General features: G+C 44.8%; 1 protein-coding gene across 7 annotated transcripts in view; it reads right to left on the reverse strand.

Moving 5' to 3' along the window:
- Positions 1–24392, reverse strand: part of slit1a (slit homolog 1a (Drosophila)) — a 102473-nt gene that overhangs the window by 12906 nt on the left and 65175 nt on the right. For 5 of the 7 annotated variants that reach the window (XM_037781394.1, XM_037781393.1, XM_037781392.1 and 2 more), the window contains 16 exons: positions 22349–22496; positions 17699–17770; positions 14270–14341; positions 14108–14179; positions 13715–13858; positions 11687–11850; positions 10630–10653; positions 6969–7113; positions 6742–6816; positions 6501–6644; positions 6243–6386; positions 5991–6157; positions 4066–4201; positions 2364–2432; positions 2216–2287; positions 2032–2103 (listed from right to left, as the gene is read on the reverse strand). In XM_037781394.1, the coding sequence (XP_037637322.1) occupies positions 2032–2103; positions 2216–2287; positions 2364–2432; positions 4066–4201; positions 5991–6157; positions 6243–6386; positions 6501–6644; positions 6742–6816; positions 6969–7113; positions 10630–10653; positions 11687–11850; positions 13715–13858; positions 14108–14179; positions 14270–14341; positions 17699–17770; positions 22349–22496 (1720 nt within the window). The remainder of the gene's footprint in view (positions 1–2031; positions 2104–2215; positions 2288–2363; positions 2433–4065; positions 4202–5990; positions 6158–6242; positions 6387–6500; positions 6645–6741; positions 6817–6968; positions 7114–10629; positions 10654–11686; positions 11851–13714; positions 13859–14107; positions 14180–14269; positions 14342–17698; positions 17771–22348; positions 22497–24392) is intronic. The other 2 variants (XM_037781397.1, XM_037781395.1) reach the window with 1 other exon arrangement.

The following is a 24392-nucleotide window of genomic DNA, read 5'->3' on the forward strand; positions in this document are numbered from 1 at the left end:
AGGCGTTTACTTTATTTTCCTTTATCACTTTCTTTTCTCACAGCTTCCCACCCAAGCCCTGGCGAGCCACGCCCTAGCGCTGTCTCAGCTCACTCACCTCACACCTAATACCCAGCAGGCCAATTAGCAGCTTATTAATCTGCAGCTCAAACCACAACCATCGTAGACACACATGCACACACTCACACACGTGTGTGTACACTTGCACCAAACTACACCACACCCATGCCAGGCTCAGACCCCTGGTCTGTTTGAAGCTCTGAGCGTTAATGATTCTTCTCCTCTTTACTGCTCTGTAAAGCCAAAGGTGCAGCTTTATAAAGGCTTTGGCACCTCAGTGCGTCCCGTTCGTAGCCGGCTTTGGCATCTCGCTGCGGTTTTCTATGAAGCTTCCAACTTTGAACTTTGAACCTGGTTGAAACTATTAAACGGAGCTCATTGTCGCTTCGGTTTTGTGGCACCCACACAGCCTTAAAAAAAAAAAAGCCATGGCACCAATTGACATTTAATGGGAGGCTTATGATTGATCACACCAGCAGTAAAGACATCAAAGTTTTCTGCTTCATTTGGACTCCCGTCTGACTGAGACAATAAGGCAGTCCAGACAGTCTGTGCGTATATGTGTGTGTGTGTGTGTGTGTCTGAGCTTGTATATAGTTCTGAGCCTGTGTGTTGGGGGGAGGGCCTCACATGGCGTCTAGCACACTTGCAACGTTTTAAAAGTGAAGGTGGCGTGAGTGAGTAAGAGCAGGAATAACGGACGCAGCTTCATTAGGGATCAAAGCGACGCGCCCGGGCTAGCAAGGCGGCATCGGCTAATGATGACCGAGCTTCACTCTCATTCCACGCTAAAAGGGCTCTTGCGCTTTGTGCCTCGTAATGATCGGGCCTTTAGTCGAATCCCGCCGTAAAAAGAGGCTTTGTTGAAGCTTTGTTGTCAGTAGTAAAAAGTGTGCCTGCTATGAGCACACATGGAAGGCCGATAAGTCTACTCCCACACACATACTAACGGGCACCGAGCCAGTAGATGACAAACATATAAGCTATGCATACACACACATATACACACACACACACACACACACACACACACAGATGCATACATAATCTCATAAGGAGTGCTGCTGGGCCTGGTCTCTGTTTCTCCGTGGCAGAACTAAACTGTACGTTTGAGTTAAAGTGTGATGCATCCAGCTGCTGTATCTTTGGATGCAGGTCCAAAGATTGGTTTTGGTTTCGTCATTTATCTGTCGAACGTATTTACATTCTACATCTCAGTTATTTAGCAGACCGATTCAACTACGGGGAGCCCATGGTCACCGAGAGTGCACAATCAAAGACTTCATAACTTCATAAAAGCCCGGAGGCAGAGTCAAAACCATTACGGTTAGCGGGGCAAACATTCGCCGGTAATCAGTGTCAGAGTGATTTTGCACAGTGGGTTGTGGGGGCGCGCGTTTGGCCCTGGCGGTGAGGCGGTGATGAGCTTGGGGCGTTTAGAGGTGAACAAGCAGAATGGGAAGATGTCTAAAGATGAGGTGTGGGCAGGAGTAGGAGCTGGAACAACACTGCTGCTGCTGCTGCCCCCGTGGCCGCCATTTCAACAGAGAAAATAGGTCGGAGGTTGTGTGTGTGTGCGCGGGAATTCATAAGCTGTCATAACTGTTTAGACTGTGTTTCAGTCCTCTGGAGTTAATCAAAGATTCTCAGCATCTGCTGCACCGCCTCTGTAGTCAGTGCAAGCTGCAAAAATATCCTCCGTAATAACTCGTTTAGTCTGAAAGTGAGTCTTATCTTGTTTTAGAACGCTTCATTCAAAATAACTTCAACTGTCTCAGTTGAAGATGCTGTTTTGAGATTAAGTGACAGCAAAGGAACAGTTCAAACATTGGATTTTGCATCTAATAGCACTGGCAAGATATATTATGTATTAAAAATAGGATTTTAACCCGATCTTAACCATAGACCGACATGCTAAGATGAACACACATATATGTCTGGGTGTATTTGAAATATAAAAAGTAAACTCACAGCAGTCGGAGGGAGTGCAGTCCACTGAAGGCCATTTTGGGGATACAACGCAGGGAGTTGTAGCTCAGGATTCTGCAATGTAAAAATAATTACATATGCATGTATATTAAATTCATCTGTTTCCATCCCACTGTCAGCACCGGAATGAAATACTAGCTCTTGGCTGAGGCGGGTCAGGACTTACAGAGTGGTGAGTTGGCTCATGTTAGCGAAGGACGAGTTGGTCAGAGAGTTGATCTTGTTGTTGCTCAGGTCTCTGAAAGGAATATTTAAAAAGTTCACTATATTGATGTGCACAGTGAGACAGAGGAGGCAGACAGACAAACACTTACACCAGCTGGAGGTATTTGAAGGTAGACAGGTCCTTTGGCACCACACTGAACTGGTTTCCATCCAGATACCTGAACAAAGAGAAGAACAGTTCAGTTGATAAACAGTTCATTCATTTTCAGGGTCAGTAGAAATGATCCACCGAGACCAAAATATGATATGTATCCTGAAACAGTCTTTAAAAATAATTTTCACAATGCAGTACTATATGAAAACCTGAGCTTGCTGCTGAGGAAGATTGTGTTATATGATTGAAACCTCCAGAACAGCTACAAAGTGGACATCGTGATGAGATTTTTGTCAACAACACTTTTTGCCAAATTATATTAGCTGGTGTTAAAAGTTGATTTAATTCTAAATTTGGACATTTTATTCTGCTTTTTGTCAACAGATTAGTTTCACGTTGTGAACTGGTTAGGAGCTTGAGGCGGTTATTGCAGGACATCACACTTTTTTACGCAGACCACTTTTTCCCATGCTTTTGCAGCCAATTTAATCTAATGTTAGACCAAACAGAAGATTGTTTCGTCTTTCAATTACTTTTTCTTCCGATGTTTTGACTCAACATTGTGTCTCATGCCTGGAAGTCAGGGTTAGTAAGCCTCGTGTATAAATATTCTTATTCCAGACACATACTGGGTTAGATATCGTATCTACTGGGACTGAATAACCGGGAAAAGACGGCAAACTTATCACATTCATTGACATTTTTGTGAATTGTTTTGTGAATGTGACCCTGCACATGTGACTGAGGTACAAACACTTGTGTGTGTGTGTGTTCATGCATGTGTGTGTTAACATACTGATGTATTTACAAGCCACCACAGTTGATATCACGCCTGCAGGGGATGCAACCACCCTGCTGACTGGCAACACAAAGTGCTACCAGAGGGCTGTCACCTTGATAAATGGCTGATTTAAGGTCCTGGTCCCTCTGAGCAGAGCTGCAGGGGCTTTCTCCTGCTATTGTTGTTGACTGTACTCAGAGCGGGAAGGGCAGGAGGGGGTGGGTTAGTTAGTGGGGCCCTTGGGTTCGGAGGTAATGATAGGTAATGACGGTGCAGAGGACACTTGGGATAATGATGGAGTAGCAAACTCTCCAGATGACTAGATGAAAGCCCAGAACAGAGGGGCACACCTGGTCACACCTGCTGGGACAATGACAGGCCTTAAGGCTTTCACAGCGTGTGTGTGCATCTGTGTGTGTGTGTGTGTGTGTGTGTGAGTGAGTTAGTCTGAACCACTTAAAGCAGTATTGGAAAGTTCCAGACCAATTCCATTCCCTCCCCTTTCCATTGAAAACTGCTCATTAAAATGTCCTCTTGCTCCCCTATGCTCCTGTGGACAGGCTTTTGGCCCTCACACAAATATGCACACATACACACACACAAACACACACTGATCCTTGGCTCTGAGTGTGAGAGTGACATCAGTGCTAGCCCTGAGGGCTGCAGGGAACACAGGAGAAGAATGTCTGAGAGAATAACTGCAGGGTTTATTGACTCCTTTCCTCTTCTCCGAATGATGAGATCTGTTTTCTTCGCCTCCACCAACTCTTATCTCTTTCATTCCTCCTCTCTACCTTTTTATATTGTCTCCTTTGGTTTCCTTTCCAGACCTACCTCAATCAAAGCAAGATAAAGGAACGATAATGCCTGGAATTCAAACTGATAAGATATACACGCAATAGGCATAATTACTCACAGTTCAGTCACGTTCCTGGGGATGCCTTTGGGCAATGTGTGGAGGTGCTTGTTACTGCAGCGCACCACAGTCTCTAGGCAAGTACATTCACTGGGACACTGGGGTCTGGGCACACAGCTTGACAGCTCCTCTTGGCCTGGGAAAAAAAAACAGAGGAGATAGAGGAGAGTCAGATACCAGAGAGGAAGAGAAAGGAGGGATGACCAGGAGGGGTAGGAAAGACAGCCAAAAGAAGAGCTGGCAAAAAAAAGAGTAGAAAGACAAAGCCAACCCAAAGGCAAGACAGTGCCAAAACAGCACAATCCATCAAGCTGATAGTGAGGCATTGAGACAATGAAAAAAAAGAGGAAGTGACAAATGTGAAAAGTAAAATCGGACAGAGAAAGAGGAGCCTTGCGCTAATGTAATATCGACCAGCGAGAACAAAGAATGGAAGCTGCCCGAGGCCCGAAGACAAGTCCAACATTCATTCAGGTGCAAATAGGCTGACTGGTCAATAAGGCAAACAGCTCAATAGCTCCACTCAGCCCGGCATCGACCAGCAGCTTAGGAACTGCTGAGTAGCAATCTATTCAGTAAACAAAAGAGTCGCACAATAGCGGTCATTATTTAAGATGATCTCAGACACTTTAAGCAGCCCTTGTTCATAATGTATTGTGGAGCAGGGTGCAATGTTAAAATCTTCATCAGTCAGACGCACACAGGTCAGTTTCACATATAGCGGAGGAGGTCGTCTGCTATATTGAAGATGTTTATCTCCTTTCAGCGAGACAGATTACTTCATTTAAAGTGGAGAAGCTGCAACAAAAGTTCAGATACGGTCTAAATGAAGAGAAAGAGACTCAATCATGATAGGTACCTTAAAACTGTAATTAATAGCCCAGGCTTTTATTTGCTTTAATCACTAAACTCAACAGGCGTCTATACTTGTATGTCTATTCTGCTGATCACTGGCTATGTTAGCCATAGCTCTGATGCTATTTGTATTCGTATTTGTTATTGTTTGTGTAGTTTGCATTGTTTATATGCTCACCTGAGTACTTGACTGCCGGAAACTGTATCTTTCATTCATATTATATATATATATATATATATATATATAGTACCGTCATTAGTATTACTATTATTATTAATGTTGTATTAACCTCTACTACACCTATATATTATTATTATTAAAAAGGATAAGGGATGAAAATTAAACAGAGAAAGGTGGGGACACCTGTATTTTGTAGTGGACTTCACATGACAATATTCATAACCTGGATTAATTTGAATGGAAAAACGTTTTGTTTCTTATGATCGGTGAACCCTTATGGACAAAAGGAATATAAATAATCGAGGAATGGACACATATTCTGACTTTATGACCGCTTCAAAGGTAAGGAGTCGCCACTGTACCGAATAGTTTGAATCTTAGAAGCTTAATCACACTGAGATTCTAATTATCATTATAAATAACTTACAGTTCATTGTGTGCCATCTCTTTCTTTCTATCCCTTTCTTTCACACACACGAGCGACGTGGTGCTCAGTGTCTCTGACTGTAATTATCTCAGTCTTCAGTCAAAAAGTCAACATTTAGTAAAAAAAAAAGATCGATGTAATCATTTCCAAAATTCACAACATGCATGTGGGCGTTTCAAAAGCAACATTTGCAGTCAAAAAACACAAAGGAAGGCACGGGCGGTCTAGCAGCAAACCATAAATAAATCTGAATGAATTATACTTTGGTGCTCATGGTTTCCGTAAAATGAACTGGACGAATGAATTGTGGAGAATCTAACCAATCTAACGATGTGTTAACATGTCCATATCGACAAAAGTTACCAGTTTTTTCGTCAAAACGTGTAGCCACCTCCAGCGAGTAAAAGGGGCTCTGCGTCTAATTGAAGTTTTACGGTAATTGTGTGTCTCGGCACCACTTACCCTCCTCACAGCGGAAGTCAGGCAGAGCCACATCCTGCAGAGGGATCTCCTTCAGGAAGGCGGGACGCTGGCAGCGAGGGTTACCGGTCACGATCTTCCTACTCCTCAGCCAATCGCCGAGCCATCCCAGCCGGCAGTCACAGTTGAAGGAGTTGGCCAAGAGGTTACTGGGAGACAGTGAGCGTAAGACAGGTTGTGAGAGCATTGAAACGTTAAAGTGCATGATCGAAGGTAGCCTTGTGTGTAACTCACAGGGTAGAGAGAGTCTGCAGAGTGTCAAAGGCCCCCGGAGTGATCGTGGTCAGCTGGTTGTCGTACAGAGACAGCAGGCGGACGTTGTGCAGCCCCGTGAAACTGTCGTTGTGGACGCAGCTGATCTTGTTGTTCCTCAGCATCCTAAAAAGGAAAGAAATTAAATGCTTCAGCTTATAAAATCTGAAATATTATCTTGAATTTCAGAAGTATCAACATGCCTGAGCGTGTGATCGTATGTGTTTGCGCTTCACTCACAGCATGCGCAGCCCCTCGAGGCCGCGGAACATCGCGCTTCGGACCGAGTCGATCTGATTGGCCGTGAGGTGAAGCTCATTGACGGACGACGCGCCTTCAAAGGACCCATCTTCAATCTCTGTGATCTTGTTGTTGCTGAGGTTACTGTGGGAGGAAAAAGCATGTCAGAGAAGTAAAATACTATTTAGAGAATGACTGTTGAAAGGTAAAGTTAAAAAAATAACATGAAAGTTTCACTTACATTTTCTTCAGCTGGGAAAGGCTCTTAAAAACTCCCGTTGCCTCCAGAGCGGTGATGTCGTTGTTGTTAAGGCGGCTAGAGAGAAAGAGTTTAAAAAGACAACTCACAACATATTCAATGATTCATCTCATTACTTAGTTCTTTTCATGCTATCTCTGCTCACACCATATCTTCCTACATAGCTCCCTGTTAGCAGTGTACAATAGACTTTTTTCCTGATTCCTTACAGTTCACTGGTGGATGTCGGGATGTGCTCAGGGATCTTGGTGAGCTTCAGGTTGGAGCAGTCCACCACGTTCGACTCACAGCGGCACTTGGGAGGACACACTGGATCACTGTTACAGGCGTTATTCAGACGGGTGTCCTCTGTACCTGAACGGGAGGAGATGCAAACACACACAATGACATTAGCCTCTTCCTTATGCCAACACGCGTGCCTCGCTTTCCCATGATGCTGTTAGTCACGCATCCGCGTCCTCCACAGCTGTATGTCACAGTAGTTTGTCCTGTTGTGACCTAAAAGACGGCCTCACCTAACGAACCTTTAACCTTAGGCACGCTCAAGAACATCCTGCAGACAGAGGTGAATAGGTGAGGGCGAGGGGATGGAAGGGTGGGGGAGAGGGTGAGCTATTTTGGAGAGGCGATAGAGTGGGAGCAGTGGGGTGAAAAGAACAGTAGCAGGGGAGACTGAGATAGGGATGCCAAAGAGGATTTGAGCTGCCAGCTTTAGTGAAGCAGAGCTCCCGAGAGATCGCACAGGAAGCGTGCGCAGACAGGTAGAGTCAAAGGAGAGGAGAGCGAGGAAACAGAAAAAAGGGAGGGCACGAGGGACGCAAATGCATGCAGGGAAGAAAAGGAGGAGAGGCGTGAAAGAAGACAGACGAGAGAGAGAAACGAAAGGTGAGTGGCGGGGGTGCAGAGAGACGTCTGTCCTGGTAGAGGAAGAGCAAGAGTGAGGCAGCATGGGGAGTGTGGGACGTTTTCCTGCACCTCCTCTGTCTATGAATAGACGTTACGTGCCAAAAAGCGTGCTGCCAGTTACATCATGGTTGCTCAATAATGGAGCAGCACTGGGAGCCACTTAGAACGGTGTGTATGTGTGTCTGCGAGTGTGTTTCTGTGTATATATATGTGCGTGTAGAGTTTATGTGTGTGCATATGTTCCATTTAGAGATTTAGAACGTTTTCTGTTAGGATATCGTTTTGTGTCCCGTTCCCTTTTTGCATCGGTACACCTCTCTGCCTGAGGTTTGGAGATGACGTCAGCGGGACGCTGTGGGGAACCCAAACCACAATCACAAGCAGGAAAACCTCAAACAACCAGGACTAAATCCTAAAGTTGAGTATCAAAAATCTGCCTAAATAAATAGAGCGACATTTGAAACCATATCCTAACCCCAAACCCTCATCGTTGACTTTATTAGAATATGTTTGGACAGCAAGAGAGTGAATTACATTCACAGAAACGACTTCCTCCGGCTGCCCGTGCAAAGGCTTTTTCTGGAGGCGTGTCACTTCTCAGAGTGGCTCAGTGGAGGTAAACAGTAATGCGGGTCATTAAGGAACTTTCCCTCGCTAGGCCAGACAACAGGAAAAGGCATTTCCTGCTACAGAGGAAGCAATGAAAGTACAGCACAGCGCTTTGATCTTGAGGATGTAGAGGAGCCGGGGGACATTCGTGAGCCTGAGTCATCGGCATCGTCACAAGTGCGTGGCGGCGACACTTTTACTGTCAGCAGATTTAAACGAAACCGGAGAAAACACAGAGGCGAGGGATGAGGTTTTTCCCTCTCCGAGGCGCAAAATGACTCATCGCTGGAGTTGTAGAAGTTCCCATAATTCCCTGCAGCTTGGTTCCTCGTTATCAATGCATTATGGAACCCCTGTGCTGTCTGTGATTGTGTGTGTTGAGTGTGTGTGGGTGTGTGTGTGGGTGTGTGTGTGTGTATCGTGGAGGCTTTTATTGTTATCATTCAGGGAGGGTGAAATTCTCATTAATCACATATGGCTTTGATCTTCCTTCTGCTTACATAGTACTCCCATTTGTTCTCTAAGCCAGAGTAAAGCTTTATCTCAGCACACAAAGACACATTAATTTACACACCCACACACACACACACACTCACACACACACACATCCGCACCACACACACACCGAGTCCGACACACATCGCTGCTCCTCCTAGTTATTTTCTTGGAAGTGCTCTTGTTAAGAGGTCCGGAAACATCCGCTGATAGGAATCTGGGTCCTCTGGTGGGCTTTATTTTCTTTAGCTTTTACTGATAGAAAGGACACACTTTCCTTCCCCTCTGTCCTTCTCTCCCTCCCTCCTTTTCTGCCCCTCTTGGTGAGTGACTGTCTGTGCTCATGCCAAAGCAAAGAGCCACTTCCTTTTGACTCTATCTGCTGAGACTGTTAGGAAAACAGAGCTGAGGAGAAACAGACGCTCTCACACGTATATCCCATTAAGATGCACACATGGGTCCAGTCACTCATAGGCCCAATTAGCTGCTCTCATATGTGTAAATACCTAAAGCGCTACTACCACCAGCACGCAAATTTCAACCAATTTTACCCTTAAATGCCCAAAGTTTTTTCTGTGCAGATCATTTCCTCTGTTCATCCACATTAAAGGATGATTCCGGTTCATTACAACTTAGGTCTTTCATAGTTTTGGCCATTATTTCTCATGAAGGTAAAACCAAAAGTGAGTGCATCAGAAATGTTGGTAATAAAGGTCAAAGGTCAAAGTTGAACTCTGAAGTTAGTTGGTAAACTGTGATAGAAGTAATCAAGAGGCAGTTAAAGGTGCTAAATATGAGATTGGTAGCATATCTATTGCCTCCACACGGCTCTCAACATGGCGACGGCTGAGCCGGCGGCTCGCAGCTAATGCTGCTAACAGTGGAAAACAACAGCAAAACTGCTGACAGAGCTAACAGTGTTAACCTGGGGAGGAACTGGAGCGTGGGTGCTACGCCGTATGAGTGCAGTTCAGAGCAGCGGCCGTGAGCTAGCCGGTGGGGCACGCTCACATGCACCAACATGCACTAAAAGCACGCACGTCCGGCCCCGTGATGTCAATAAAGCGAGGAGAAGCTCGGATTACAACACACACAGAGGGAGAATGACTTCATTCTCTGCTCAGGTAGTATTACTCCTCTATATCTTTACACATTACACGGCTTTGTTGAATACTCGATTCTGATTGGTCAATCAAAGCGTTCTACAGTCTGCTTTTTCTTTATAACAGACCGTTGCTATGTATAACAGACCGTTGCTATGGGCACAGTTCTGATGTTGGACTCTGGCGGACTGTTTTCGTGTCAAATCATTGATTTCTTTAGTGTAATAAGCAAGATAATGTACAGCTAGCGGGTCATTGTTGTGAAATAAACCCCTTCAGGGCGATGCTGCTCTGCTTCGCATCGTGGTTCCGCATCGCTATGTCTCGCTGTACATTATCCCTTACATAGTAAATAATTGTTTGCTGCTCTATTAATACTCTGAATATTGTATAGAGCACCTTTAAGGGTAATTTCCTTCTCTTTTGTTTTCTCTTCCACATAAGTTTAGCTAACCTGTGGGCATCTGAATTCCTGTGCTACTTTCCCCGTCTGACTTATTTTTAGCAACGTCGCCATGTTCCCAGCTCTCAGCAATAAACTTAGTAAATAAAATGTCATTATTACCGAAAGGAATGACGGCACATCTACGTAAATAAGACCCAAGTTGTAATAAACTGGAATTATCCTTTAACCTGTGGGAGTTTTGTTTAAATGAACAGTAAGTAATGGAAAAAATGATGTCGCTCCATGGCTGCGGGTGGATAATTAAAGAAAAGAGGAGGACCATGATAGGTATGAACATTTACAAGCACTCACCTGGGATGAAGTACTGCTCTTTGGCTGTGATGGAGAAAAGAAAGAGGCACGGATGTCAGTGAGACCAGTCTGACCTGCATAGCTGTGGTGTCGCTATGCTTCAGAACAGTCATATATAAAGCTTATATATGACGACACATGACACAAGGTATATGACATTTAAACAGAGAAGCCTGGGACTGTCTCTGTGTATGGCAATGTGGAGGATCTAGTAACCATGTTAAAAAGTGGTAAATATTTGGCTGTTGCTAAGGAAGAGTGACATGAGGGAAAAGGGGAGACAGTGAGAAAGAAAGAAAAAAGAAAGTAGGAAAAAGACCCAAAAAAAAGCAAAAAAAAGAAAGAGAAAAACACATGGACTCCCTTCTTCAGCAGGTCTAGCCAAACAAATGAGGCTATAAAGAAGTGTGAAACCTCAGCAGTGCAGAGTGCCAGACAGCGTAGCACAGTGCACAAACACAATGGTGGGCAGAGTGTGGAGGGAGTTGGTATGGTGAGACCCAGCTAGTGCAGTGCAGAGGAGCGAGGGGATAAGGGGTGTGAAGGAAACCTGAGCCTGGCAGGCAGAGAGCGGTGAGCGGGCTAGGGGAGATGGAGGCTGAGATTGGCAGAGGGCAGAGGAATGGTGGGCACGTACAGAAACTCTAGCCCTTATACCAGCCTCGACTGGTGATCTCAGCTCACTGCGGTTCCAATGTGAAACCAGACTCACTATGTGGTAATATGGAGGAGAAATGGAGAAACAGCGAACGATCCTTCTCTCCTTGGCCCCAAGTTCATCTGGGGAGATATTGATTGAGGAGCACCGGCGCAGCAAATGATAGGCCGAATAAAACCTTTTGCCAGGAATGATCACTCATTAAATGTGGTATGAGGTATGGAGGGAACAATGCAGAGATAATAGCCACTCCCAGCGGAGAGAAAGAGAGAAGGTAAGAGCAGAACAGTGAGACAAGTGGAATAAAAACAACAAAGCCTGTCTGAGAGATAGAGAGCCCGAGAGAGAGGGAATAAGAGGGAGACATCTGGAGACAGTGACACAGAGCCACCAGCCTACCGGAGCAGCGGAACTTCTTGCTCTTGATCTGTCCAATACGTTTGTTTGCGAGTCGGCGAGGGCTGGCGCAGCGGGCGCCGCTGGTCTCGATGGGATTGGAGCGCAGGTAGTCTGCCAGCCACTTCAGATTACAGTCACAGATAAATGGGTTCTGGGCCAGGTGACTGGAGAACAGAGAGGGAGGGTTGGAAAGAAGGGAAAAGGTAAGAGAGGTAACATAACATAACATATATGAACACTGATGGGATAAAGGCCGACAAGAAACATTACAAGTAGTGTATATAAGAACATAAGAAAATGCCTTTATATCATTGTGTACTGACTTCAAAGGAACAGTGTGTAACATTTCAGGGGATCTATTAGCAGAAATGGAACTATGTTTTCATAGTATATGAAAAACATAGTTTTCACATAGTTTTCATATACTATGAAAACATAGTACATATAACATTACATAACAGTACATACAGTATATTCATAGTATTTCATTGTATAATCAACTGAAACTAAGAATCGTTGTGTTTTCGTTAGCTTAGAATGATGTTGCTCCGCCATGTTTCTACGGTAGCCCAGAACAGACAAACCAAACACTGGCTCTAGAGAGAGCCTGTCACGTTTTTATGTTACCTGAAGGCCACCGTAGTTCTCCGACACGCTTGTGAAACTCATAAAAGTAGTGCAAAAGTAGTGTTATTATGGTATAGTTGGCCTCTGAGTGAGGTGAACGGCGTTATCACGGTTTTGCACTCGGCGGCTCACGTTACCGCAGTCTTGGAAAGGGAGGAGTGAACGGGTGGGTACTCAGTCGGTTGCAACCTGCAACCACACCACTAGATGCTGCTAAATAATACACACTTTACCTTTAAGTTAAACCATATCATAATGACATGATTTTATGATGTTGAAAGAATACTTTGACATTTTGGGAAATATACTTATTTGCTTTCTTGTCAAGAGTTAGATGAGAAAGTCGACAGCACTCTCATGCCTGTGTGGTAAATATGAAGCAACAGCCAGCAGCCGGTTATCTTAGCTTAGCATAGAGACTGGAAACAGGGGGAAACAGCTAGCCTGGCTCTGTCTGTCCCATATAATGTATCAATATAATAACAACATCAGGTTGATTATTTTTTTAATGTGATTTCTGCATACATTTGATATATTGTGATGCACTCAGTTAACTTTATGATCATTTTGGAGGCAGTAGTTAGTGCTGCTGGTGAATTATATAGTGTTATACAGAGAGATGTTTCCAATATTTGGTCTACAAATGGGGTTGACAAAATATTAGAAACACCTCTCAGTATAATGCAATACAATTCAATACAAAGCACCACAAACTACAGTATCCAAAATTACCATAAAATGTAATCAACATCTCTAAGACAGTTTAAAGAGTGTGTGCTGCCTGTTTGGATGACCAGAGGCTGTGTGAAGGCTTTACATGTATTTTTAACCCTTCGAAAAAATGCAGGCAAAACAAGAAGCCTGTTTTAGACTGAGATCCTTAAACCCAGTGCCCTCTATGCATGTGTGTGTGTGTGTGTGTGTGTGTGTGTGTGTGTGTGTGCGTGTGTTTAAGTGTGTGTGGTGAGCCAAGGAGTAGCGCTACCCATCATCTTCAACAGGTGTCTTGAATGTTGTGTACTTGGATGATAACGCGGTGTGTTTCAGTCATGGTAGGCACCACAGTGTGGGGTCTGTATCGATAACAGCGTGTGTTTTGCCTTGTTTATCAGAGCAGAAAAAAACACTCATTTAGACCGAATTGGTGCTGTCTGGGTAACGGCGGTGGAAAGAGTGGGTGTGGTGTGTGCTGTTTTTGATCTGGCCGCAGAAGCTGTGTGTGTCCGCGTGTTTGTGAAGATGATAGATTTACTCTCCTCTCTACCTCATGATTCTTCCATTCCGGTGTTATTACACAGACCTGCGAGTAAACAACTCCTGTGTTGGCTCGTGTTTTATGGTGACGGCTCAGTATGTGTCAGAGCGTGTAGAGCAGCATGTTTATGTGTGCCTGTGACTCACAGGGTCTGTATAGCTCGTAGTGACGTGAAGGTGCCCTTGGCGAGGGTTTGGATCTTGTTGTCGTAGAGCGACAGCAGCGAGAGATTCTGCAGGTCCTGGAAGGCGTTGGCACGAACGCAGTGAATCTTATTGGCGTTCAGCAACCTGGGAGAAGGGGGGGGAGAAAAGGAAACAAAGAGGGAGGGAGGATGGAGGGAAGGAAAAGAACGAGGGAAGCAGCTTGTCAGAGTTTCTTTATGTATTCATTCATTATGCATTCCATCTAGAAAACTATTCACAGGTACAAAGTTTACTTGAAGGTTATGGCTCCTTCACTGAGTGGGAGTAAAAGGATGCCTGGTATTCAGTATGTGTCTGCAGTGTATCAGCAGAGAGCGTGTGTGTTCTGCTTACAGCAGTTGCAGGGCGTAGAGGCCGTCAAACACCCCCTTGGGCAGGTCGGTGATCTTATTTCCATACAGCACGCTGGGAAATCACAACACACACTTGCTTAAGACACGGGAAATGACAACAGGGTGGATATTTATGCACATACTCGGCTCGGGGGCCACTTACAGGGAGTTGAGGGAACGCAGGCCCTGGAAGGCATCTGGAGCTATCTCTGAGATCTGGTTGTTGCTCAGGTCTCTGCGTTGAAGAAAAAGAGAAGAAGGCTAGAGAATTAGTTAAGGAAATTGAGGTTTTGGGAAAAAGTCATTTTCCTGTGGGAGGTTTGACCCCATTGTCACCTGGGTGTCACCCTCGTGGGAATGGATGTAAGGCCTCTGCTTGTCGCTGGCAAGCGAGGAGGAAGCAAATGTAGTGTGAGCTGGATGAAGAGGAGTTCCAGCTCGCTCCCGTATTTGATGGTGCGTCCCTTCAAGGGATTTGATGAAATGGAGCGGGCTAGAGTCTCGTAGCCAATCATAACATTTACTTGTATTATTTGTGGCCTATCAACCGGCCCTGTGTTGTATCATGGTGAGTGTGTGCGCGTAAAAACGGGGTGCAGGGCCGAAATCCAAAGCAAAATACAGTAGACTGCCTCTGAACATAGCCGTTGTTAATAGGATCCACAGGCCTCTCCCCACAGGATAACCACTAAGCCAGTGTGTCTATGTGTTTATGTGTCTGTGTGTGTGTGAGTAAATGCAACCGTAAACGAGGAACAGTGGGACAGAAAGAGAGAAAGACAGATGGAGAGAGAGAGAGTTAATGGAGTATGTGGACTGAACTCAAGTCGACTGGATACCTTTGAAGGAAAATCATCATGTGGTGAAGAAGAGGGATATTTTCTCATTTGGGGGTAACAGTTAAATAAGTACCCATTTGTCTTCTTGCAAAGGACTGAGGTTTCCTGGAAACGAAAACGCGGCGAAGGAGCCAACATCTGCGCTGGTGTGCGTCTGTAAACTCAGACACTGGTGTGTTTGTGTATGTGTCGGTGTGTGTGAGGGCTGTTACTGCATCCCTGTCTTAAGGAACGGTTCATGTGTAGGTCATCCAAACTGGGACAAGGTGAAAGAGAATGTGTGTGGTTGGCATTTACTGGGAGAGGAGGACACTCAGGGTCAGGAGAGGCATAGCTCCACAAATAAACAAATACACACATAAACGGCTATATATAACTTTAACTTACCTCATGTTGCCTTACAATCAATTATTGAACTATTTTCCATACATAATACGCCAGAAAAACCTGCCACTAAACATAAAACCTACATATGAACATGTGCAGAGACCGACCCAGGAGAGTGAACATGTTCATTGTGATGTATCGATGCTGTCTACAGCGTGCACTGAGGGTGTTGGATCTGTGAGGGCTCATGGCCAGCTGAATCAACAGAGGCACCGAGGGTCAACACAGACATGCGGCCATGCATTGTTGTAGCTAAATGCAGAAGAATCGGCAGCAGCAACAGTAGCAGGTCATGTCTGGTTGGGAGACCAGATGGAAGAGAGCGGGGGTTAAGCTTAGACATTTTTATTATTTATTTTTGTGGTCTCACTCACATCTAAATGGGAAAACCTGATTGACTCCACAAGTTTCACAGTTTTTTGTACATACAGAGACAAAAATGGTGTTTATTTTTGTAAAAGATAATTATGAATTTCCTCTGAGATTAGGGTCAGGTTCGCTACAAAGAGAGAGCAGCTACTCAGTGCAGTTTCTGAGAGCCATTGTACAGTTTGTTAATGTTTATAATTTGTTAAATTTGTGAAACTGCTATTAACATATTATCATATTCAATAATAACTGATGATGCTATGTTTGTAACAATAACACTTTGTTTTGCTGCTTTTTCTGCTTTTATTGAGGGACAACAAAATTGCCTTTACACCTGTTAAGATCAAATTTGGCTCAGTTTTGTAAGGTTAAAATCTGATTAACATTTTGATTAGAGTTTCATTTACTTCAATGTGAAACCCTAACCTGGTTGTAGGGGTGGGAATTACCGGAGGCCCTACGATATGATAATATACCTACCTATACGATCTTATTGCAATTTTAAACAATTTGCAATATGCTTAGTATTGCAATAAGATATATTGTGATATATTCCGAATGCGATATATTGCGATTTATTATCTTTTTTTCAACTGCAAATTATGCAGTTTGTTAACATCTGTTTTATACAGTAAGATACAGTTTTCATATAGTATCTTGAAGGTCAGAGGTCAAGGGACCCCTTTGAAAACGGCCATGGCATGCCAGTTTTTCCTCGCCAAAATTTAGCGATATTTAGCGTTCTTCCCGACAAGTGTGGCTCTAGCTTTAAGACTGAGCCCGCTACAACCTCTGAAAGACAAAATAGCGGCCAGGCCCGTTGTCGGTCCGTCGAATTGTTAAGAGGTTATTCATTTATATAATAAAAGATTGATACTTGACATCTGTGTATCAATACAATATTGTCATGAAAAACATTGCAATGCTATATCGATTCCCCCCCACCCTTAACTGGTTGAGTCTACATGATCCACATTGCACATTCACAATGCATTTATTTTTGTACAAATAACCAATAATTTCCAGTAAGTCCAGGGTCAGGGAAGCTACAATAAAATAGCAGTTGCTCAATTTGCTTCACTTCTGTTAATTAGTTAAAAGTTTAATATCTGGATTTGTTGAATCTGTCAACTGCCATTGGATCTGGTTTCTATATATCCAATGAATACCACAAGAGTTTGTATCGTGTTCAATAAAAAGTCATGATAATTTTCTGTTACAATGTTTCAAACTCACTGTAACACATTCAGTTGAAGGGTTTGCTTTACTTCGACATAGAAACCTGACCTGGTTCAAAGTTTTGTCAATATATAATAATGGAAAAAACTAATATGAATAAATATTAGTTTTGCTTGAGATTTGGAGCTACAAAGAGATAGCAGTTGTTTCAGTCTGTCAGCTGCTCTGTATTGACCTCAGTTGAACTCCAAACTGTCCCTGGAGTTGGACGATAAAACAGTGAGGAATCCTTTAAGAATGGCAGAGAAACTCCCTGACCTTCCGCTGCGTCGGTCAGGCCTGGTGGTGTTGGGAGTTATGGGTTTGGCCGACTGGACTGGTGTGTGCTGGCTGGGTGACCGGACAGCTGGCTCAACAAGTGAAAAACCACTCAACTACCAGCCTGTCGCCGTTCACTCCCAGAGAGAGCGAAGCCTCAGCCCTCATTCCAGCACACCCTCCGTCCCATCATCATCATCCCAGCCGCAGTTTACAGTTTGCCCACGCAGGCACAACACACAGACTGGACACAACACTAGCCAGGGGAATACCAGTGTGCAGCGGTGAAAGATGAGAGCTGTTATTATGCTCATGTAGCATCTGAGTGCTTGCTTTCCATGCCACCCCAAGTCTGAGAACAAATATGTTCTTTAAGCGCAGACAAAATAAATACTTCATGGGATGAGACGACTGCCAATTGTCGCTTCTTTTTCCAGCCCTCAACTTCTTGTTCTCATCTGTATTATTTAGCTCTGAGGTGAGTGTACTGCTGTACTTACATCCTACGCAGTTTCTTGTAGGGAGAGAAGGCTCCGGGAGGAACAGACTTAATCCCATTCTGCTCCAGACGTCTAGAGAAAAGAGGAGAAAAGAGGAGAAAAGAGGAGAGGAGATATCATCAGTTAACCAAACAATAGACATCTCCTTGGAAACATAGTTGAGTAATCCTCCCATTACCTCTGACCCTTGGTGATTGGCCTGATTATATTAGCGGAGATCTATTTCCCAGCTGTAATAGGTCCAGGCGTGTTGGAGTCATAACATCCTCAGAACCAATAAACAGTCTGAATACTAAAGTGCTGTGGAAAAGGACTGGAGGAGAAAAGGCTCCGTCTCGGTGTGTGTGAGGGTGTTAGGGCCTTCGACTGAAAGTCATATTTCTTCTTAGTATAACATTTACAGTCTCCAGCACTTATGTTCTCATATGCGATCGTGAAAATCAATAATGATCTCACTTGTTCTTGTGAAATTTGTCTTTATCCTCTGGGTGTCTGCAAAGTGTCCACTGAAACCGCTGCAGCGCGGTGAAATATGACTTCTTTTAGTTTACTTTTTCCTGTGAGCCTAAGAGCTGCTGGAGAATAATGTCTGACAAAGTCTCACCATAAAAAACATGAACATACAGACAAACATATATTTGGTCATTTAGAACGGGAACAGTCACAAACTCTAATCAGTCTCAGATGGTCCCGTGGAACCAGACATCCCTAAACCCCATTAGTGTGGGCATGCATGGCTCTGCGTTTCGGGCCGGCTGCTACTTAGGACCCGGCTCCCTGGTGTATCTGGCAGAGGGCTGTTTATCTGCAGGTCACTTCACAGCTTTTAAAACCGTCCTTAACAAGGCTTAGCAGGGCCCGGCGGGAGCCAGCTGTGGGCCTGTCTGGTTGTCCTACCATGCTGCCTCCCAGCAGAGGAGCTGGCTGCAGAACAGGAGGCCTGTGCGAGGTGTGGTAGTCCAGAATCTAAAGATCATTAAAATGCTATTTGTCACCACAGGAAAATGAGAAATATTCAAAAACTCCTTTGCAAGCAGAATGTTGTTGATAGATTTAACCATCACTCTCTTAAGTATGTGATGTCTTGGCTCGGGACCATTTCCACATAATTTAATTATTCTATTAGTCAGATTTATTACTTGCCTCTTAGGCCTCCTGCATTGCCATGTTTATGTCTATTCGTGGGGGGTAAATGTTTTGTTAGGCATTCGCCACAGCCACTTAACAGTTTTGAGTTTCCAAATTTTTCAATCAGGAATCTTCCCCCTTCAAAAGGAGTGGTCGACATTTATGGAGCGATATGGGAGCGTAATTGGCATTCTTAGGATAGCAGTGATTCTAGACCACAGATTCCTGCGGTGTGCACGCTCTCCCTGTCTGTTTTCGTCTGCCTGTCCCAATGTGTCCGTGGATTTACAGCCGAGTGACAGCGCTGTGGTTCCTCTGCCCTCACCATGCGGCAGAGTGCTGGGCCAAGTGGCTTTAGCGCCTTCTCTCATCAACCAGTCTGTCTGACTGGTCCAAACCAGTCTGGCACTCTACGTGCTGTTTGCATGCGTTTTAGCGTCTACATGCTGCGATGTTCCGGTGTGTGTCAGCATATAGCTGAAACTCTCCGAGCCAGACAAGGGCACACAATGCTGTCTGACAACTTTTCGCTCCTCGCAGATCGATTTGTGCAAGCGACTTAATCCCTCCAATCAACAAAGGAGCTGCTTTGTCCAATCGGTTGGAGAAAAAAGAAACAATCTCTCAGAGTCGCCTTCGGACGGACGATCAATGGTTCCCATCCAATTTGTCAGGCAGAACATTTGTATGTGTGTCTGTCTGTGTGTGTCTGTGAGCTGGTGTTTGTGTCAGCCCAATCAATGGTCCTCATCCTTTTCATTAGGGTCTGAGCATGGTTTTCATTAAGGGGAAACACATTACGCCTTTGGGTATTCACCCAGTGCGTGCGTGAGTCAGAAATGGATGGCAGGACCGCAGCGGCGGATGAAAGGCGGGGGGAGATTTTTATGGCGGAGTTCAGTCACTGCAGACAGAGACTACGGTGCGCTGCATAATAATCTGTTGTGGTAGTGTTTAGGCTAACTGGGCCTGGTCTCACAAGAGAGGAGTACAGAAACCAGCTCACATCCCCACAGCCATAAACACAACACTGGCATTCATTAGGGGAGAGCAGGGCAGGGAGGTTGCAGTTCTCCGATTTGTACATAATGAGAGCAGCATGTGTGTGTTTGTGTGTGTGTATGTGAGTTTCCGAGTGCCTCATTAACAAGGCATTAGGCTGGCCTTGATACCCAGCAGCCCGCCTTGCTGTAATTGAAACTGATTTTATAATGAACTTCAAGCACAGATCAAACCTGCTGCACCAAATTACTGAGCGGAGTCCCCCCCCACCCCCAATCCCTTTTTTATTCCTTCGCCATGATCTGCCTCCTCGAACCCGCCCGTGGTGCTTTAGCAAGACGGGGAAAGACGGGGGAAAAAATCAAGAGGAGGAGGAGAAAGAGGGAAGGAAAGAGCGCTGCGGGAATATAACCTGCAAGGTAAAGCTCTGATGGGCAGGGCAGGAGGATTGTGCATGATATAAGCCAGCGTTTCACCCCAGTCTTGTAAACGATGAATCAGAGCGTAGTAGAGTTTATTAGCAGGACGCGGTTAAGCACCAATTAGATGTGAAGGGCAGAGAGTCTTTTAAAATGTCTTTACTCATCTGCCGTGCAGAGAGAATCTACTGTCTATAAAACCTTTGCATGGTAGAGCTATCTTTCAGCCGGCTCCCTGTTCTCCCATTAGTGCCGCTTGCTGGTTATTGGGCTCATAGATCACGTCAGTCTCTACGAGATACTCCACTTGTGGAACTGGAGGGCATGTCGGAGAAGTGTACAAACCATAAAACATGGCAAAAACTGAGAGGCAAGGGTGAGGCTGAATCTCAAAAGTCAATATGTGTGAAGACTTTTAAATGGTTTTAAAAAACTCAATATTTCTTGGGTGGTCATTTAATTAGACAAGAACACACACAGAAGTGTGGACCGCCTGTCCAAATTAGAAAATTGAGCACACCACTGCACTAGAAATGGGTCAGGGTTGTTGGGGAACATGGGATCTGTGACTTCCATAGAACTGGGTATTTATAAACAGACCCCATGGGGAGAAGGAGACCTAGAAACTTGCTGTGTCCTCCTAACTACACACATGCTCCTTGGAAGAACATGCAACGCGACCGCTGGCTTCAACCTCCCTTTTTCTCACCATGCATAAATCACGGCGTTGCTGTACCATTTCATGCAGACTTCTGCCGGGGGGCATTAAACCCCCTGATAGAGAGAGTAAAAGCACTACCTTGAAAAGTCTAGCCGTGCATTCCCGGGAATTACGGTAGGCTGACAGCATGTGGGCCGTAAACAGTTAATGCCCAGACAGATGTTGCAGGACTGATAAACTGAGGGAGGGATGTCAGCAAAGCGCTCACGCGCGGATCACAGCCATCTGAGCCGATAAGAGCATGTCCAGCCTCTGCTGCATGTGTCTTTCTCGGTGTACAGCAAATGGAAAGATGTCTCGCTGCCAGGTGATGCATGGTGAGAAGAGCAAGCTCGAACAGCATATGGACATAAAACATGCATGTTTAAATCCTCTCAGCCCTGTTAAACCTCTGCATGAGCATACACAGACAGATGCATATGGAAACACATACGCATCTTTAATGCTCACACTCAAACAAAAGCCCTGCAGTGCCGTGCTTCAAAGAACAATGCAGCTGTGGATGTCCCGACATCTCTTTGCTGTAGGTCTGCTGCTCAGGTTGCACTGCACTGAAGAATTTAAACTTCCTCAATATGACAGATCCAAACAGATATCTAGTTCTGAGGGTCATTGCTGTATACAAAATCTGACCGAAATCAGATCTACACTGAGATCTACATGATTGATAGCATTATATAAATGCTGATTGGTGAAAAAAAGTATTACTTTTTTTTTTTTTTTTTTTTACCTAAATTGGCCTTGAAAACATCTTTTAAGGTGGATTTCATTGATTTTTTTTTTTTTAAAGGAACAGTGTGTAGCATTTCGGGGATATATTAGCAGAAATTGAAGATAAAATTCATAACTATGTTTTCATTAGTGTAAAATCATCTGAAACTAATAATGGTTGTGTTTTTGTTAGCTTAGAATGAGCCCTTCATATCTACATAAGGAGTGGGTCCTCTTCACAGAATCCACCATGTTGATCTGCCATGTTTCTACAGAAGCCCAGAACGGACAAACTAAACACTGACTCTAGAGAGAGCCTTTCACGTTTTTACGTGAAGGCCACCGTAGTTCTCCAACTCGCTTGTGAAACTGCAGTAATGTGAGCCGCAGAGTACTAAACCGTGGTACTGCCAGTCCGCCGTTTGACTTCCGTTGCTCCTAAAGTAGTGTTATTATGGTAAGGATGACTTGAACAAGGCAAACGGTGTACCATGGTTTTGTACTTGGCGGCTCCCGTTAGCTCAGTCTTGGACCAGGAGGAGTGAGCAGAGGGGTACTCAGTGGTGTGGTTGCAATCTGCAACCACACCACTAGATGCCACCAAATCCTACACACTGTGCCTTTAAGGGGTGACATTGTTTACTGCAGAAGATAAGGTATTGTGCTTACATCTCAGCCATGGTGTCGGGTAGGTTGGCTGGGATGGCGGTGAGACCTTTCCCTCTACAGTCCACGATGTTGTTACTGCAGGTGCACATGGCGGGGCAAGAGCCTCCGCCGATGCTGCACGGCTGAGGGCTGGAAGACTCCTGGTGACCTGGAGAGAAAAATAAAACACAAGAGGTGAAACTGGAGGAAAATATGTTGAGGAGAGAGGAATATGCAGCTCCTACAGGTGTGTGTGTGAGCACAGGTGGATTTGGATGGTTCCAATGAGAGCAGCAGGATTTACAGCGTGAGATTGTTTGCCGGAGGATTTGTGCGCTGACACGGAGCAGCTCCTGCACTCCAACTCTTCCGCTGCTGTTCATGTCATCAACCCTTTGTGCTTTTATAAACCGAATTGCAAATGAACACATATTCCCAGGGATGTTTTGACATTGAGAAAAAGAAATGAAACACCCTACTCTCTTGACTTTATTGTAAAGCCGTGCATCCTTGAGAATCAATGGGCAAGAAACTAGGTTATCTATCAAAGGAGTGCCACAGTATATTGAGAGGAGAAGAAAGACATGAATAATAGAGCTGGAGCGGCAATTGAAGGCCTCCCAATAACATCCATTGATCTCCCCGCAAATCTTCCTCCTGAGTCTGTGTTCTCTGGGTGGAATTGACGCCATTCTGCACATTCAGCGTTACAACCCCCCACCACCCCTTCACTTCCATTTGTTCTAAAACACTTCAACTTTTCAATTTGCATACAGAGCACGCGCAACCCATCACGCTGTCTCTAGATACCTGTTCAAATAGCTGCGGCACTGTCAACGATATGGTGAGGAGCGGGTGCTTGCACTGCCAGTACAGCGTGTTTGGTATGTGTGGTGTGTGTGTGTGTGTACAAGATGTGTGTATGTAAGCCTAACCCAGATAAAATGAATAAAACAGACTTTTAAATGGCCTCATTTACACAGCATTACTAATCCGAGTTTCAAACCATGAATATTTGATGACCTTCCTATCTATCGCTCAGCTTGTGTGGAAAATGTTGGCGAGAGACAGAGAGAGAAGTGGGGATTCAGGGAGAGGAAGACAAAGTGAGTGATGGTGAGAGTCAGTGACAGAGAAAGCACAAAACTCTACTCCCTAAAACAGAAAGAAAGAAAGATCGCTGCCAAACGTTATGCTTTACCATGAAATTTCTGGCTCCGGCTCTCGGACCGTTAAACAATAAGCAATGTTTAAGGTCAGACTTCATGCATCCGGCCAATCGTAATCAATTATCTGAAGGGGCGAGATGCTTTGACAGATGTGGGAATATTGGGTAAACACAACAAATAGCATCAAGAGCGTGAATCAACGCTCGCACAATCGCTCAGCCCACGTGATCTGAGGCCCTGTGATCCGGTATGGCAGAGCTTTGACAGATCTGGGATCAGGTGTAGGGCAGAGAAGAACTCCCTTCTGATCTAACATGGCATATTTGACAGGCCTGGGATCAGGGAGAGTGCAGAGCACAGCTGGAGCGGCCTTAACAATGACAGCTCTCTGACAGGTATACTTGAGGTGAAGCTGTTTGATGTGTGCTCGTCCCCTGTTCCTCCTGTTTTCCCCATTATCTCTTTCCCATCCTCTATTCTTGTCCCATTTCCCTCGTTTTATTTGCTTCCACCTTCCTATCCCTCCCCCCGCCCCCTCCTCCAGCTGCTCTTTCTGCTCCCTCTCACTCCTCTTAGCATCCTCATTTTCAGCCTCTCCACTCCCGTATCTCTGCCAATGGCTGTCACCACAACCCATTACCTCCTGTCCATTTCCTCGCAAGTCTTCACATTTAACCTCACTCCACCTAAATGTTAGCGCTGGCTTCTTCCCATTTGTCTCCTTCCTCAAATTCCTTTCAGCACAACAGTCGGGTTCACCAGTTCTCTCATCCTTTCCCCTCTTTATACACTCATTTCTTCCCTGTTTCCCACTAAAGGAGTTGTATTTTATTCCACCCCTCAAGCAATTCATTACTCACTGCTCATTTCAAGCACAATATTTTTACTCCAGTTAT

The sequence above is a fragment of the Sebastes umbrosus genome, chromosome 10 (genome assembly GCF_015220745.1).
Source record: "Sebastes umbrosus isolate fSebUmb1 chromosome 10, fSebUmb1.pri, whole genome shotgun sequence".
In the NCBI taxonomy this organism is placed as follows: Eukaryota; Metazoa; Chordata; class Actinopteri; order Perciformes; family Sebastidae; genus Sebastes; species Sebastes umbrosus.